The sequence below is a fragment of the Crocodylus porosus genome, unplaced genomic scaffold, assembly GCF_001723895.1.
Source record: "Crocodylus porosus isolate Cpor-Errol unplaced genomic scaffold, CroPor_comp1, whole genome shotgun sequence".
Lineage (NCBI taxonomy): Eukaryota > Metazoa > Chordata > Crocodylia > Crocodylidae > Crocodylus > Crocodylus porosus.
This window is the reverse complement of record NW_017728950.1, coordinates 72,276,106-72,292,922: the sequence shown is the minus strand read 5'-3', so window position 1 is coordinate 72,292,922 and position 16,817 is coordinate 72,276,106. Positions and strand designations below refer to the sequence as shown.

The window sequence follows — 16,817 nt, the reverse complement described above, 5'->3', positions numbered from 1 at the left end:
ATTCTCTCTGGACTCAGGAAATTCAGGCACGTGCCTGCAGTGGCTCAGGCTAGAAGTTGGGGTGGGGGGGTGCTGGAGCAGCCCTCCATACCCTTCTACAGTGCTGAGCTAAAGAGAGTGTGGCTTCTTATTAGGGAGGTCTGCCTGCACCATTCCAGGCTTTTCCCTGCTGGCTGCTCAAGGGATGGGAGTATTTCCAGCCCCAGCCTCAGACTGGCACTCTGAGGCAAGGGGGTGTGTGCAGTGTATGCATCTGCGGAATATACAGAGATTTTCAATTTCTCTCTTCCTGCTTCTTTACACTATCTGCAGCAAACTGACAATGGAACAAGCCAGCAAGGGGCTGATAACAGTGTTTATCACCTCATCAGCAAAACAATGGCCTCTCTCCATTAGTTCAAACTCTTCTTAAACAGCTTGACAGCTGAACTGTTCCTTAGCTCCAAAAAGCCCTAAGCAGTCATTCTGTCTGCTGATCCCAGTGAAATTGGAGATACTCACACACAAAGACACCACTCAGCTTTAGCTAGCATACCACATGCCTAGGTCCATGGGGCTGGGGTCCATGCTGTGGGAAATGGGAAGGAGGGAAGGGGGACTTCCTGCTTGACCAGTGAGCAGCAATGGGGGCGGTAGGACACAGACAAGCCAGGGAGACCCTGCTGTACCTGCAGTCTTTGCCAGAGCTCCAGTCAGAGGTAAGGGGCCAACCCTGCTGTGGAGCAGAGAGCCCTGATTAGGCCAGAGAGCATGCCAGGATGCTGGGGGAATCTGGTTTATCTTAAACCAGCAAGGGGTCTGGGACAGACATTGCATAAACCGGTTTGACCCAAATCAGTTAAATCAGATACTATATTCAACCATGTTTATCTCAAACTAGTTTCAGCCATTTTGAACTGGTGTATGTGCACTGAACTTCTGTTCTGTTACAGGTTTAAATCAGTTTCTGATCACTTAAACCAGTTTATGTGTAATGTCTGTCCCCAGCCTTAGGGTCAATTTGCCACACAGCCAGATCTGAGCACAGATTCAGGCTGGTGCATGGCTGGATCCAGGTACATGGGGTCAGGCTGGTGAATGGCCCAATCTGGGTGTGTGGAGCTGGGCCAGCATGCTGGATCACACCCATGGGCAGACCCCATGCATTGACCTGGCACGGATCTGGCCTGCAGAGCCAAAAGGTTGGGCACAATTTATACAGCCAGAGGCCCAATTTAGGAACAGTCTCTATACAAGGCAATGGAAATTCCCGACCTTCCAAATAGAGTCTCTGTATCATGCCTGCCAATCTCTGAACAGATAAGAGTAGCTTTACATTTAAAACAAATCCCTGGTAGCTTGTTCAGGAAATAGAAGGGTTGATCCTCCCTTAGTTTTCTTGCCCATTATAAACATCAGCTGTATCCAAGCCCCACCCCCAAACTTTAAAGCTAAATACAGAGTGGGCACCTGCAAAATTCAAGTGAACATCTAAAAAAGTTTTGAAACAGTATCTCCTAGTGCAGGAATAAACACCCAGAAAACCTGTCATTACCAGGATTAAATGGCATAGTAAGCCACTGACTGGCTAGAGCAGATAAGTCAACCTGTTGGGGCTTCAGACAGAATGATGGGAAACCTTATGTCCCGAGGAATGAGAAAATGACCAAGGGAAAAAAGACATTAAGAAACCAAATAAAAACACCTAACCATCCGGAAACTCAAACTCTTCCAGATAAATAAACGAAGGTATGTGCTGCTATAAATGGACTGCAATTCTCCAGAGTGTCAGCAGAGCTCTTGTGACACAAGGAACAAACTAATTACTTGTCAGCTGTTCTAGTTTGGCCTGGGGTGGATGACAGCAGTAAGAAGGGAAAGCTGCTGCAATTGCATCATGTCCTCAGGCTCATCTGGTCTGTTTTTTTAAAAACTGTTGCTGTTTTATTACTCATTAACATTAACTTCTCCTCCCACCTCTACCAAGATCCCTAACAGACTCCTAAACAAATAAATAAATAAAGGTTCATGCAGTCAATTTCTTCAAGCAGATGCATCCCCAATGCTGTTTCTCTTCAAGTCATCTCTGCAGCATTTCTCAGTGGCCGCAGTGATACATTACGAAGAATATCATCAACAATCTGAAGGTGAGCAAGAGCTTAGGACTATTTTCATCTTCAAAAATTCAGAGAGTAAACAGACATCTTTGGTCAAATCTCAAATCTCAATGGATTGACCACACAAGATGGTCATCTCAGAGTAAACCAATTTCATTGTATTAATAAAGAGCAGCTAAATCACTTCTTGCAGTATATTTTGTGGTAATACAAATACTTCCAGTGAGCAGCTGACAAAAATGCCAGGTGCAGGGAAAGAACAGCTTACATACATGAAATTAAGCTTTAACAGTTAAAAAGACTTATGTGACTATGTACAATTATGTCTGGGGGACAGAGCCTTCCCATTGTCATCTCTAGATGTTTCACTGCCTTGTACTGCCATAGCCACAATTCTCCAGGCAACTGTCTGGCAAATCTACCACAGGCCTAGTCCTCTCAGGACCAGATCCCAATTTAGCAATACATCTCCCAAGCAGGGCTGACCAGAATCCCATGATCCTTACCAGCATTTCCCAGGTGCTACCATTCAGAAATGAAAGATTAGAAGCTAAACATCGCCCTGTCCATCTTCTGCATTTGCCAAAGGACCTTTTGGGTGATGAAAGAATACACCTTTTAAAATGTGCAGGATGAAATACTAACTTAGTTCAAGTTTAAAATGTGTATATCACATCCTCAACGTGTATAAACTGTGCGCCTTCATTCATTCATCCTTTCTTGATGGACTCACTCTTCCTTCTTTGTTCTGTCCATATCTCATCCATATTATTGCCATCTCTCTCTAACTCACCCTTAATTTTGCCTTTCCCTCTCCCTCTTCCTCTATTTCACACACTGCTCTCACACTCTCAGTGAGGGAAAGGAAAAGGATGAAAAAGAGGGAGAGAAAAGAAAACAGAGAAAGGGAATATATTGTGTTACCTGGGGGAAAGGGGGAGCTTTGACATATGTTTCAGGAGGAGTTCCAGCTGACTCAGCCAAAATCCCTTTGGTGGCCCCAGCTGCAGGTTATTCTCATTTCTCTACAGGCCCAGGCCATTTGGGTAGTATCAACCTTAACTACTATTTTCTTCAGTGGGTGCTGGAGTACAGGTATGCAAGGCCCTTAGGGCAAATGCAGATGCAACATAGGCAGTTGGACTATCATCAGAGTCAATGAAGTTCCAGCTGCTTGTGCAAAGCCTATGTGATTTGCCCTATGTGAGGTTCATGCTATTAGATCCATAATCAGGTCCCACCACCTTCCCATACAGATTTCTACAACCTGGAATCATCCTTGTCTACCTGTCTCCCATTCTGAACAAATATCAAGAAAAGGTGGTCACCTTTAAAAACAGACCTTGCATATACATAGAACACCTTTTTTCCAAAGCTTGTCAAAGTTTTTTTAAAGCATTTTAGGCCTCATAACAACCTTCTAAGTGAGGTAAGTACAGTTGAGTACCAACGGGTAAAGTCGAGTTATACACAAGATCACAGAGGTGCTGAGTATATGGGGGCCTGAGGGCGCTGGTCCCCCTTGGGAAGAGGGCTGTCACCTGAAATGCGTAAAACTTTCCACATGTCCATCATTTTAGGCCTTCCCCCTGCCCCAGCAAAAATAAAAGTCAGTGCCTATGAAAAATCACATTCAAGTATGACTTTTACTTGAGATACTGAAGCAGAAACCCAAGATGTCCTGACTCTCACTTCCATGCTGTGAACTTCTTGTTATAAATACATCCAGCCATTACTACAGTATGTGTTTTTCCAAGTTCAGAAATTATGTCATTCTTGTCTTAAAATGATGAAATAGCTTGATGTGCCAAATTTCCAGAAGACAAGATGTGATAGAAATCTGGTTCAGATGTTGACTAAGCTCTACGTTTTGCCCAGAAGAAAACCATACAACACAAAGATGTGTGCTTCTCAGCTGTTAATTGAAACAACTCATTGAACTTAAATACGACCACAGGTTTTTAATGTAGCCTGCCCTGCCCTGCCCAACCAGATGTAAGAACAAATTCTTTTCAAGACTGTCACAAACAACTGAGAAGAATTAGCAGTTTCCCTTGGACGGAAGCAGCAGTTAAGTTAAGGCAGAGATGGTAGAGAGAGCCTTCATCTGCTCTGTTTACCAGGTGCCTCATTGTCAGTAGCAAGAGAGACCCGTGTTAAGGTTGCACAGTGTCCAGCATTACATGATGAGGTTCTAGAGTTCACATGGTACAAAAGTTTGGCCGTGGCTTGAATCCCTGAGCCCTTGGAGCTACATCAAGCTATCTCATGTAACCCGGTTTTCATTCTTCAGCTCCACACACAATAGTTATATATGGTGATGAAAAGCAAAGCTGCCAAATATACGACTTATCACATAACAATAAAACAATAAAACAACAGTGACATCAACTTATATACACAAGATTTTTCAAGGCCTTTACAAACTTACAAATTGATATACAGGAGTCAAATTCTTCCCTTAGATATTTGGGCATAACTCCCATTGACTTCATTGAAAACTGGATAAGTCAGAATAGGCAATATGCACTGGGATAGCTTCATGCAGCTGAAGTGCAACCAATACCAGAGTAAAACAAAGCAGTAATTGAATGCCAACCAGCTTGAGATAGGAAATACTCATTACTAACTGTAGTGTATTTTTAGGATGCTAAATATATTACCAGTAAAATTTTCTATCTTAGTTTTTCTCTCTCTCTTTTTGACTGAAATCATTTTCCCAGGTGCAGTGCTGTGGCTTCCAAGTTATAGCTATTCAAATAAATCCAAACATTTCACAATCCCCAAGCATATTTCTATAACATCTAAATGTTTGGCCATATTGGATCACTCCCCCTTTAATGCTGATTTTCCTTTTTTTTTGAAGCCCAGTGAACCTGCCAAGCTTCTAACCTCAAAAGACATTTTAATCATTTTTTCTAAGAAAATTAAATCCAGAACAAGTAAACGAAATGACAGGCTAATCTTACTCTTGCTAAGAGTATCCAAATTTCCTAAATCCTCAAATACGAAAATCGCCCTTCTTAATATCCCTTTCTTTAAGAAATATGATGACTTGATCATCCTCTGAAAAATAGTGATCAGCATTACCCATGTGATAAGAGTTCAACAAGATCTCCACCACTTCTGACTGCACTGATTCACTTACCCTGTAGTAATCAGTGCTGTACACGTCTCTGGACATTCCAAAATCTCCAATCTTCACCAGCAGGTTCTCACCAACGAGGCAGTTCCGCGTGGCAAGATCCCGATGCACAAAGTGCTGTGATGCCAAATAAACCATACCAGCTGCAATCTGCTGAGCAATATGTAGCATCTGGGATTGGGTCAACTCAGCTGGACGATTACCTTCAGCCATCAGCACTGCATCTGGTCCATGTGCCCTGCACAGAAATACAGAATGATGAAGCACTGGGTTACTTGTAATCCGGAATAATGGGGGAATTGGCACTACAGGGACTGAAAGAGTCATTAAAGGTGATGACAAAATTGGCTAAATTCATCTGAGAGGTAGGGACTGGCTAAATTTATGCATCTCCCTTGTTTTTTCTTCACTGTTTTCTTTTTTGTCAGCATGGGAAGGGGAACAGGTGAATATGTTGCTCATGAAAATAAGGAACTGCATGACTCACAGCCATACTTCCCATTCCTAACCTGTTACTCCTCTGTTATTTTAGTCCAGTGGCCTTTTCTGTTCAAGGGCCGCCAGATGTTCAAACTGCTTAGTAGCATGAGAATACTGAAGTCAAGATTCATGTTTAGGCCTCTAGAAATGAACAGCTAAGGCACTGTTGCACTACACTACTTTGTTCTTTTAAATGTGCAATAACCCACCCATGATTTCCAGAGGGAATTATAGCATGAAACACTTACATTTTTTATTTAAGGTGAAGAAGCTAACTGTATTCAGGGGAACAATAAAAGAAATAAATGGAGCAATTTCAGATTTACACCCTTAATCTACCAACCACAGGAAGTGGCTCCATTAATCCCTGATCTACTTTTGTGGCTGGTGTGAATCAGCCTGCCAGAGGATAGTTTACAAGATAAAACATAGATCACAAAACTCATTCCTGTTGACACAGCAGAGCCAGATGAGAAAAACAAGTTTATTTCACTAGTTCTAGGTTAGCTTTGATGTACAGCATACCCTTAGGAAAAGCTGATGTCGACCACTCACCGGATATATTCCTAGACAGTTCTGAGCAGCTATTATATTCATTTCTGCATTTAGAAGCAGATAATTCACTGTAATGCTATCAAAATAATTATATTATTACTGTATTATCTAGGTTACTGATACTAAACCATTCTCAGGCACTACATATATGTAGATATACACATAGCTTCACTGAAGTAATTTGATACTTTTATTTTATATATACACATACACAATCACATGCATATGCATTGACAACTATATGCACTCATATCTGCACATTTAGTTTCAGAGTAATTTCATAGATGTGTGTGCAGGGCAGGGGGGGTACACATGCTTGTGTGTGTACATTTATTTTTGAGGAAGTTACAATGTGCTAACTACCCCAAGTGCTCTTAAATACAAAAGAAGGCATACTGCCTACCTAAAGAGTATAGAATTTAATCTAGTTTGACAGATAGACAGGTAGATACCATTGCTATATACTACATACGTATATTGTATATATGACACACACTACTTTAGGTCAAATATTACTAGCCATTCATCCCTAATAGCAAATTGAGGCAAGTTAAAGAGGTCATTTTATCCCACCCATTCCCCATGCAATATATGATTCCATGTTCTGCACATTCCTTCTTCCCCACCCCCCGCCTGCAGCATTCATTTTTCGAAAAACATTGTTTTCCCTCTGCACCTATCAATTTGATCTTCCAGACAGCCTGCCCCTACTACTCATTCTTTAAAGCCTATTTTTAAACAACCGTTCAGTGATGACCATTATTTGTCCAAAGAACCACTTCCTCACCCCAAAGCACTTTTCTGATACACATGGACTATGTGTAACCCTAAAGTGCCCCTAGGAAAGTCTGGAAAAGCATTGCAAATTAAATAAAATCTGTAAGATCAAGTTCAGAAACTATCTATTAGAAATACCTTATAAAAATGCCCTGGGGGAAAAAAATGACAGATCGGGGTGATAAATGAAGGAAGGTTTGCTATTTCCCTGATACTGCAGTTGGCACTAGACAAAAAAGGCACTATTCTGTCACAGACCTGAGCAATTATGCAACTGGTGGTGGTTGAAGAAATAAAAGCAGGATGTGAAGTCCTGGACTAACCCTAAATGTGATTTCTTAATGGAAAGCACTGTGCATCCTCATAACAGATTTTTTAATAGCCTGCTGCTCACACAAGAAGCTGCAAGTCTCTCCTAATTTAGAAAACTACTCATCCTCCACCAGCATCCTTGAGAAGATAGTTCTTTTCTAATTAAACTTTTGCTTTTTAAAAAATGTTCAACCCTTCTTGCTCATCTACCTCATTTCCTCTGTAAATCATGAAATCCTTATCTTCAGCAATACACAGCTGTAGGAGACAGTAACTTCCACTGCAACTCTTTCTAATCCACCTCATCTTCCTACACCTGAATGATGTGCATAGGGAAGTTTTTGACCTTCAGGATGTCACCCTATCTCTGAAACACAACACCATGCTGCAGCAAGCAGCCAGGCTCAGTCTGGTCCAAGACTCATTAAATGCTGGATTAGATTTCCCCTGATGGCCGTGGGTGGCGCTGCAGGGTAAGAAATAGATACTCTCTTATAGGCCGTTTTATATTGTTGATCTGCTGCATAAGCTGTGGTAAATGTGAGAAGAATGACAAATTTAAACTCAGGTCAAACAGCTATTCTAGCATACTAATTTTATGTTTTAAATACAAAGGATGATTAAGAAAAAATAAAAGATCCAATATAGGATTCAGAACTTAGCAGTTATAAAACAACTTCTAACCAGAAAATAAATTCATCAGTTGCAATTCTGTATGATTTCAATGCTCTTGAAAGACACTGAATGGAGGCTACAGTTCTCTGTTGATCCACAAATGAGGTCCAGCATGGCAGCTCCTGAACCTCAAAGTCCCAGCTCTGTTTTAACAAGGCAGTTAAACCAGAAGCTGGAGACAGTCACTGTAGGTGAAGCAGAGTTCATCCTCTCTGCCCCATTCTAAAATGCCAGTTAATGTCATTTGCTTTTACAAGGCAAGTATTTGCCCATGGGGAATAGGTATGAAATCAGACTCATTTCCTATGAACTATCAAAGAAGTAGCAAATGGTTACACTGTCAGTCACTGTCAGTGCAGGATGGATACAAAATTGGAACTAATTTAATGCTAGTTATGATAGCTAACCATCACAGCTATAATGATAGCTAACGTGGCACTCAAGCATTGGCATATCAGTGACTCTGCCTGTATACAAAAATATGCTTTAAAAATATATATACCTCAGGAATTTGTTGAGATCTCCGTGCTTCATATACTCAAAGACCATGATGAGTGGATCGCCCTCTATGCAAACTCCATAAAACTTCACTATGTGCTCATGCTGTAGATTAGTCAGCAACTCTGCCTCTCGGTGGAAGTCTTTCCGAGCATTATCACTAGCATCTTTTAATGTCTGGAGATGGAAGAGAAAAATGCACGTCAAAAGCAAAAGAACATGTGGGGAAAGATGAGCATCTTACACTGTGTAAAAGACAGAAAAAAGACATTTTTGTGGCTGCTTTAGATCTGTAAACATGAAATCTGGGGCCAAATACAACCCTATGATTTATAGTATTTTTTTCTGCTACATTTTATCCTACATTACTATTTAGTTCTATTGTGGTATCACTAAGGAACCCCAGTTCTGGAGCAGAAACCCATTGTGCTAAATCCTGTACAGTAACACAAAATAAAAAGATAATCCTTGTCCTGAAGAGCTTATTGGTAGACAAAGGGCCTGAGTCTCTTCTCATTTATGCCCGTGCCAGGGCTGTCCCTGGGGGGAGGGGGGGGGCGCGGGGTGCGAATTGGGGCAACCATACTGGGCCCCGTGCTTTGTGGGGCCCCGCAGAGCTGGGTGGAGCAGTGGTTCCATGTCCAGCCACTTGCTACTCAATCTCTCTCCCCCCCCCCCGTAGCAGCAGCAGCAGCTTCTTTGGGTCCAGGGTCCGTGAGTTTGGAGCAGGAGCAGGGCTCCGCACCCTGCTTGGATTGGTTCTGGCCAGTGCTAGACACCAATCTTGTATAGCTTCAATCCATGTTTTGTTAGTTCTGTGAAGTGATGGATGGTATTGCAATACTCAGCAAAACTCTATATCCTTTTATTATTATTATGGCTGTTGACCCCAAAGTATTATTTGGCAGATGTATAGGAGGACAAGTCCCTACTGCAGAGCTTACAATCTAGGACCTTGTTTAAATGTTTGCTGTGAGTTCACCGCTCAAATGCTTTAGTTAAGCACATGCATAACTCTTTGAAGTTCAGACAATATAGAAACAAAGGACAGAGGCAGGATGCTGACAGGGTATGAGACTTATCTTTTAAAATCTCCTTTTCTTTTGCATTTTTAGATTTTGCATGCTTTTCTTTAACGGGAAGTATGTCAAAACTGGATTAAAAGGAAGACTTGGCACTTTGGGCATGGAGATGTTCCTTCCCCACATTGCTGTTTATAAGAAAATGAATTATTTGCCATGAGAGGTTAAATCTCACATAAAGTAAATAAGGATTAGTTGTTTATATCATATTGTTAAAAATGCAACATAATTACAATTGGTTGACCTGTGCAAAAAATATATAACATTCCTAGAACCTGGTGGCCATGTTCTACATTGCAGTTAGAATCAATGAGAAAGAGGATGTGGCACAAATATAGTAACTGCTTGCAATAAAAAAAGGGAAGGTTTACTGAACATTTTGCCATGCTATTGTTAGTGTTCATAAGGAAAGTAGGGAGTAAAGGAAGTAACAGACTAATAGGCGGGCTGATCCTATGCAAGTTTCTTTCTTCTAAGAGCTCTGTTAATGTCACTGTTTTTGTTCAGGGCTTTTCTTCAGTAACAGAGACTGACAATTATGTCCACCTTTTCTAATATTATGTGAAATGCTTGCATGAATGAGGACTTAAATATAACCACCAAAGACTGAACATATTTCATTTGTGAATATTTAATCTATGTCTCCAGAAGCAAACAACTATCATAATCAGGACCAGATGCAGAGGGTACATGGAATAGGGACAACTGGAGAGCAACTTTAATACACTACAAAGTTGGGTACTCCTTTCCACATGGACTCCACAGTCTTCAGATTCCATGGGCCCTTGACATGTTCTTCTATTACTGCACTAATAACAATATGGTGTAATATGGTGTTTAGTAGCTGAGCTACTCTTTACATTCCCTTGTATCAAGATAAGCTTAGGCTCTATCCAACTATGTCCAAAAACAACCATGTTAGGGGACCAACTGTCTAGAAACACAGTCAAAGTCTAGTCTACATTCCGTCATAGAATGAAAGAGGCAACTGTGTTCAAAGTTGGTTTCCTTGGCTTCTAACTATTTGACTAATTTTTACCTATAACAGTTCTGTAAAAATAGTTCATTGTAAAAATAGCTTTTAAAAGGAAGCAAATGTGAGAATAACTTTAAAATTGAAATTGGGTGGGATGTATGTTCTCTCTCTCAACAAATAACTTTCCCCAGAAAGTCTGCAAAACTGCTGACAGCTTTGCTCTGGGAAGATGACATATTGTATATTGCAGAAAGTGTTTTTTCTTGCAGAGAAACAGCAAAACTATCATATGGTAAAGCAGTTGCTATGGCAATTTTTCTGTCAAACACAATACAGTGAATAATGGCCTAAAACCTTCATTGGGTAAATTGTTGAAACCTGAGAGTTTCTACTAAGCAGTGGTCTTCCAGAAGTCTTATGCCCAATTTCATTGGGTTTCTCCATGTAGCTTAGGTAATAAGAAAGCACATTTTACATAGAAATGGCACTGTAGGCTTGCTGTCACAGTGAAGGGGTGGGGGCACAGGACAAAAGTGTCTCACAGAAAAGGAAATAAAGATGTATTAATTGTCATTACTGACAAACAGGCCAAATCCCTGAAAACAAAATTCCTATCAAAGTCAGTAGCAGTTTTGTTTGGTTGGTCTCAGTAAGAACTAAGACAACTGTCTTATCCCTGAATGTATTCCGAGAATATGGGCTTCTTGCAGAGATGGTCCATGGTAACTGGAGGAGCAGGAATCTTCCCCTTGGGCAGATTAGTGGCTATTACAGAACCCTCCCTCCCTCGGTTCATTGTGCCCAGTCTCGTTACAGATAGGAGTTATTGGAGCACTGACCACATCTTTTCCTCTCCTTTAGCACAACTTAAGCCCCAATCACCCAGGAGCTTGGAAACTGCCCATAGTTCTGTACTCCATGGTGCACGGGGAGAACAGAACCAACTGCAAGAGCTCTTGATTTCCAACTCCATCCTGCATTGCTGTAACATCTGCCCAGCAAAACAAGGAAGAGAGGATTTACCTTTTGAATGAGGACAGAAGGATTTGGGCTTTCACTATCAAAATTAATAGAGTTAATAATGCACCTCTAAAGATGCATGTCCTTCACAGTGCATTGGACTTTCACCGGATCCTTATTTTCCTTATTAATAGTGTTCTCCTTCCTTTCCTATTCCTAGCAAAGTACTGAATTTAAGGAAAAATATGATACAGCTTAAACATCTCTCTGAGCTGAAAAGATCTGATTACATGAAAACTCCCAATTTTCATTTGAAAATGTTGTGCTTGTGAACACTGAATGGTCAGAATTTCTCTAAATGGACCAAAAATCCACAAAATGAGGCAAGCTGTGTTCTACTGCTATGGATGTAGGACCAGGACACAGACACAGACTCGTATACTACAGAAATGTCTTCCACCTGACTCAGGCACATTCAGATGAATTCAAGACTGTGCCCAAGGCCTCAATTCCAGGGCAATGATTATGAAGCCTACTGTAACTTAAAGTCTGTGGTAGCTTCTGTGTAGCAGCCACATAGCCTGCAGGGGAACGTGACTCCAAATACTAATTGAAATTTGCCCTGCAGCAAGGGACCCATTAACTCACTTCGGGTGAAAATGTCATGCACATTTGCTTTTGCCCCTGAAGTCCTAAGCACCACTTAAATCTCATGTAAACCTTTTGGGGAACATGATTTGGCCCCACAAAAATACCATACTTACTCACATACAACACACCCCAGAATAAAGTATGCATCTTGACTTTGAGAGGCAGAATGAATTAAAAAAGAGTTTTCCTTGTAGTAAATAACTGAGGTCCCTGCTACACGTTACATATATTATGCACTTAACTGTTTAATAATGTAATAAATTTAGACCAGTCACATATCCAAAGTAAGACTGGCCACAAGTGCAAAGTAATTATCTGGTTAATTGCACAATAAATTTACACCAGCCACACATGTAAAGTAATAAGCACATGACCAGAATGACTATCCAGCTATACCAGTCATAAAGTTAGTGTTTGAAAATGTGTAACAACTCTATAGCTGGTTTCTATTCAGTTTTATTCGTATGTGTAGCAGGGCTCTGAGTAGCAGCAGGCAAGGAGCCATGACTGATCACTGTTCTGCTCCCTGTGAGTCCCACACAGATTTTACTTTTGCTTTTGCCCATTAACTGCCCTTACCATATTTCCTGCATATAATATGTACTGCAATTTCTATCAGCTGTCTCTTACATGTGTGTTGTATATGAGAAAATATGGTAGTTTTAGTAGGCCTGGCACCACCCAAAATAAACCTAATTGCTTGGTTGTGATTTTTTCAAATATAGGAAACACAGTTTGTGTGCATTATGCCTGATTTTATGGACACCTAGATTTTTTCTGAATTGCTTGTCTTCTATACAATTTTCATTAGCAATGTAAATATGTAAAATATTTGTCTTTCAAAAAAGAAATGCTACATTTTGAGTCAGACTCAATTCCTTCTATACAGTGAAATTACACCGATTTCTTAACATGCATGCACAATACTGTTATGGTTGCCAGGCAACCAGCAGAAGGCATGTCAAAGATCCAGACAGGCCTCCAACGAATGAAAAGAAGATCTGACAATAATTCCACACAGGTGAGAAGATGCTCACCCCTGGGCCAGCTTGCTCAGCTTCTTTGCTTCCTAAATCCTCCTGAGATGGACTCATTCCTCTAAATTATTCACCTCTCTGAATGCTAGGAATATTGCTATCAATCAGGGAACCTAGCTTAGCCAATTTCATTGGCTACACAATCTTGCTTCCAGTGCAGTTAATAGGTATTTTCACCTTTGATGTTAATGCGAGCAGGACTGCATTCTCTAATTTGTAAGGAGGGAAAGAGCTCATTTTAATAGGGACACAGGGACTGCCATATTTGATCAAAATATTAGCCTGCTTAGCACAGTGTTCCCTGATTGACAATATCCAGCAAAAGATATTTCACAGGAAAGGTGTTAGAATTCCAAAATGGGCATGTAGAGAATAATCTATTCAAAGAAGTTCTTTCTTATCCACTCAGGTGTTAGTTTATGCTATGAAAATAAGAATTTATTGTCCTTCCTTGGCTATTAATCAGATGCTTATAAAGGACCATGCCAAGCATCAGTTTTCAAAAAACCCTGTATTAGCAGTGTTGCTATAAAGTGACAAAACTGTTGTCTTAATCTATGGAGAAAGCTTTCCCTCACAGTCTTAAGTATTCTTTACCATGAGCTGCAGTGACAGGCAGCATTAAAGAGAGGGAGTGGAAATGCAGAATTTAAGCAGCATCTGAAGTGGCTTCCCTTCTTAAGCTAGGGACAGACATTCAAAAAGCCTGAATTGATTCAATCTTTGCAGGCTAGTCTAACCTAGCTAGGCTACATCACTTTGTAATTGCACAGACATCCCAGACAGGCAGGCACATGTTGTAATGGCTCAGGCTAGAAGCCAGGGGGCACTAGAGCAGGCCTCCCTTCCTCTCCACAGTACTGAGCCGGGGGAGGGGGGGGGGAGAAGAGAGGTGTGGCCATGCTCCAGCAAAATGCTCTGATTAGCCCAGCAGGGAATTGATAAAAGAGTGTATCACCTCATTAAGAAAACAGAGGGACATTACCAGCTACTTGTTGATTCTGCCTGTTGACTCAGCACAGATCATAGCCAACATGTGGTATGATAGCTAATACACAGAAACTCTCATCAAGGCAGAGGGAAGGGGGGAATTCCTGCTTAGCAGGGAGTGGTGAAGGGAAGCAGCCCACAGTCTGTGCAGGAGCTACAGCCAGGGAGCAGAGGGGAGGGGCCAGCCCTGCTGTGGAGCGGAGAGACCCGACCAGCCCAGAAAAATTTGCTGGGATGCTGGGGGAGCTTGGTTTATCTTAAACCAGCAAGGAGTCTGGGACAGACATTGCATAAACTGGTTTGACCCAAATTCTTAAGTCGGATACTACATTCAACCAGGTTTATCTCAAACTGGTTTCAGCCATTTTCATACTGGTTTATATGCACTAAACTTCTGTTCTGTTACAGGTTTAAACCAGTTTCTGATCACTTAACCTGGTTTATGTGTAATGTCTGTCCCTAGCCTTAGAGAGAAATGCGCTTGTTATACAGACCAGCAGATTACAACTCCTGTATGGGAGCCGTAAGATCTTAGTATATTACTTTATTTATCAGTGGATCCCAATGATCCATGCAGTTTGGCCCATTCTATGATGCTGACAAACCTCCCCTCTCCTATTAGGGGAGATCATCACTGAAATCAGAAACTTAAAAGTTACTGATGTGTTCACTTAATTTTCCTCCTCCCGTAGGTTTTTCTCTGGGGGAAGGGGATATAATGCCATGAAGAATCCCTTGTCCTGAAATCCAGCGGCACATGGATTTCAATATGGCAGCTGCTTAACAGCACACAACAATTCTATTCAAGTGTTACGTCTGCAAGTAGCATTGTAATATTTTGGCAGCCACGGCAGTGATTTGGACCGCTCACATACAGTTTCAGCAGTTGACTAAGAATCACATGAATGTTTTTGAAATAATTCTTCTTTGACTAGAAATTACTTGTGCATCTTAATCATGTGGCTAGTGATAGATTTTTTAGACATACAAGTATGGTACCACATATATTTTTAATAACATATTTAGCTACGCATTTTCAATCACCATATTTCAGATCGATCATAAAAAAATTTGTCCCTTTTGTGACACTGTTAATTTTCCTCTTTTCTTTATGAAACTCGGTTCTCATTTTATACGCTACAGCAAGATCAAATATCATGTTCTCTTGACATTCCATTAGCCTTGTGAACCCTTGCACATATATCACAGGCATCATGCTGGGGCTACTGAATAAGCAAACATGATCTTTTACAAATAAAATAGCATTCGTTGCAACCATGAATTAATAATGGAAACTGTAGACTCTTTACCTTCACTGCCACCAATATCTTGTCCTGTTCAGGACAGAGATTATAGCATTCAGCCAGGAAGACTTTTCCAAAAGCTCCTTCTCCAAGCTCTCTTTTTAGAACAATATTGTGTCTCTTGATGTGTTGAACAACTGTAAAATAAACATAAATGGATGTTAGAAATGAATTTTGGGGAGGCAAGGGAATGGTGCCCAGATGCATAAGTTTAGCATGGAGTGAAAAGGTTTGCCTCTCCAGTATCATGCTTACAGTGGGAAAAAGATCAGGCCACACATAGCAGAGGTCATTACAAATCACTGCAAGAAGAGTGTGTTAATATACTTATATTTAAAACACAGTTTATGTGCTTTACAAGACAAGAGACTGAGACCCTGGCAGTCATTGCAGGAGAGGTTATTTATTATCTTGTTTGGATAATTTCTGCAGAACATGAGCATGAATATTTCTTTAAAAAAATTGGGGGGGGGGGGAGAGGGAGGAAGATGCCAAAAGCAAATGAAGTCTCTTTCATGCCACATCCATTTTTTTCTCAACAGCAGCTGATCCCTCTCATTCAACTCCAAAGAAAATATTACGAGGAGGGAGAGGTAAGAAAAAAACATTCATATAATCCAAGAAGATAAAGTATGCCCCCTTTTAATTAAATCCAATATACTTTCTGGCTCTCTACTTATCGTTTGTTCATCTTAAATTAAACTGCCACTTACTATGTCTGTTTCATGCTACAACTGGGATAAGGTAGATATTTCATTCTCGCAAATATGATTTACACTATTGCTCTGAGGTAAAATGGAAAAATATCCAAGATGAACCAAGGTTTTAGTTAGTATTGTTGATAGAGTTCATAGAATCATAGACTCATAGAATCACAGAAGTAGGGTCGGAAGGGACCTTGTAGATCTTCAAGACCGACCCCCCGCTTGGGCAGGAGAAAAAGACTGGACTCAAATGAGTCCAGCCAGGTAGTCATCAATTCTCTTCTTAAAGATCCCCAGGGAAGGAGCCAGCACCACTTCCCTAGGAAGTTGGTTCCAGCTCCTAGCCGCCCTAACTGTGAAGTAGTTCTTGTGGATGTTTAATCTAAATCTACTCTCTAATACTTTGTGTCCATTGTTCTTTGTCATGCCAGGGGGCGCTAGGGGAAACAGTGTCTCCCCTAAACCCTTCTGGTCCCCCTATAGACCACCAGGTCCCCCCTCAGCCTTCTCTTGTGAAGGCTGAACAGGTTTAGGTCCCACAGTCTTTCAATGTAGGGTCTGCCCTGTAGTCCCCG

At 41.0% G+C, this 16,817-nt stretch overlaps 1 protein-coding gene across 4 annotated transcripts in view; it reads right to left on the bottom strand.

Moving 5' to 3' along the window:
* NTRK2 (neurotrophic receptor tyrosine kinase 2) overlaps positions 1 to 16,817 on the bottom strand; it is a 318,801-nt gene that overhangs the window by 68,079 nt on the left and 233,905 nt on the right. For all 4 annotated transcript variants that reach the window (XR_002104663.1, XM_019554967.1, XM_019554968.1 and 1 more), the window contains 3 exons: positions 15,545 to 15,675; positions 8,543 to 8,715; positions 5,245 to 5,479 (listed from right to left, as the gene is read on the bottom strand). Coding sequence is in view for 3 of the 4 variants with exons in the window: in XM_019554967.1 (XP_019410512.1) it covers positions 5,245 to 5,479; positions 8,543 to 8,715; positions 15,545 to 15,675 (539 nt within the window). In the remaining variant the exon portion in view is untranslated. The remainder of the gene's footprint in view (positions 1 to 5,244; positions 5,480 to 8,542; positions 8,716 to 15,544; positions 15,676 to 16,817) is intronic.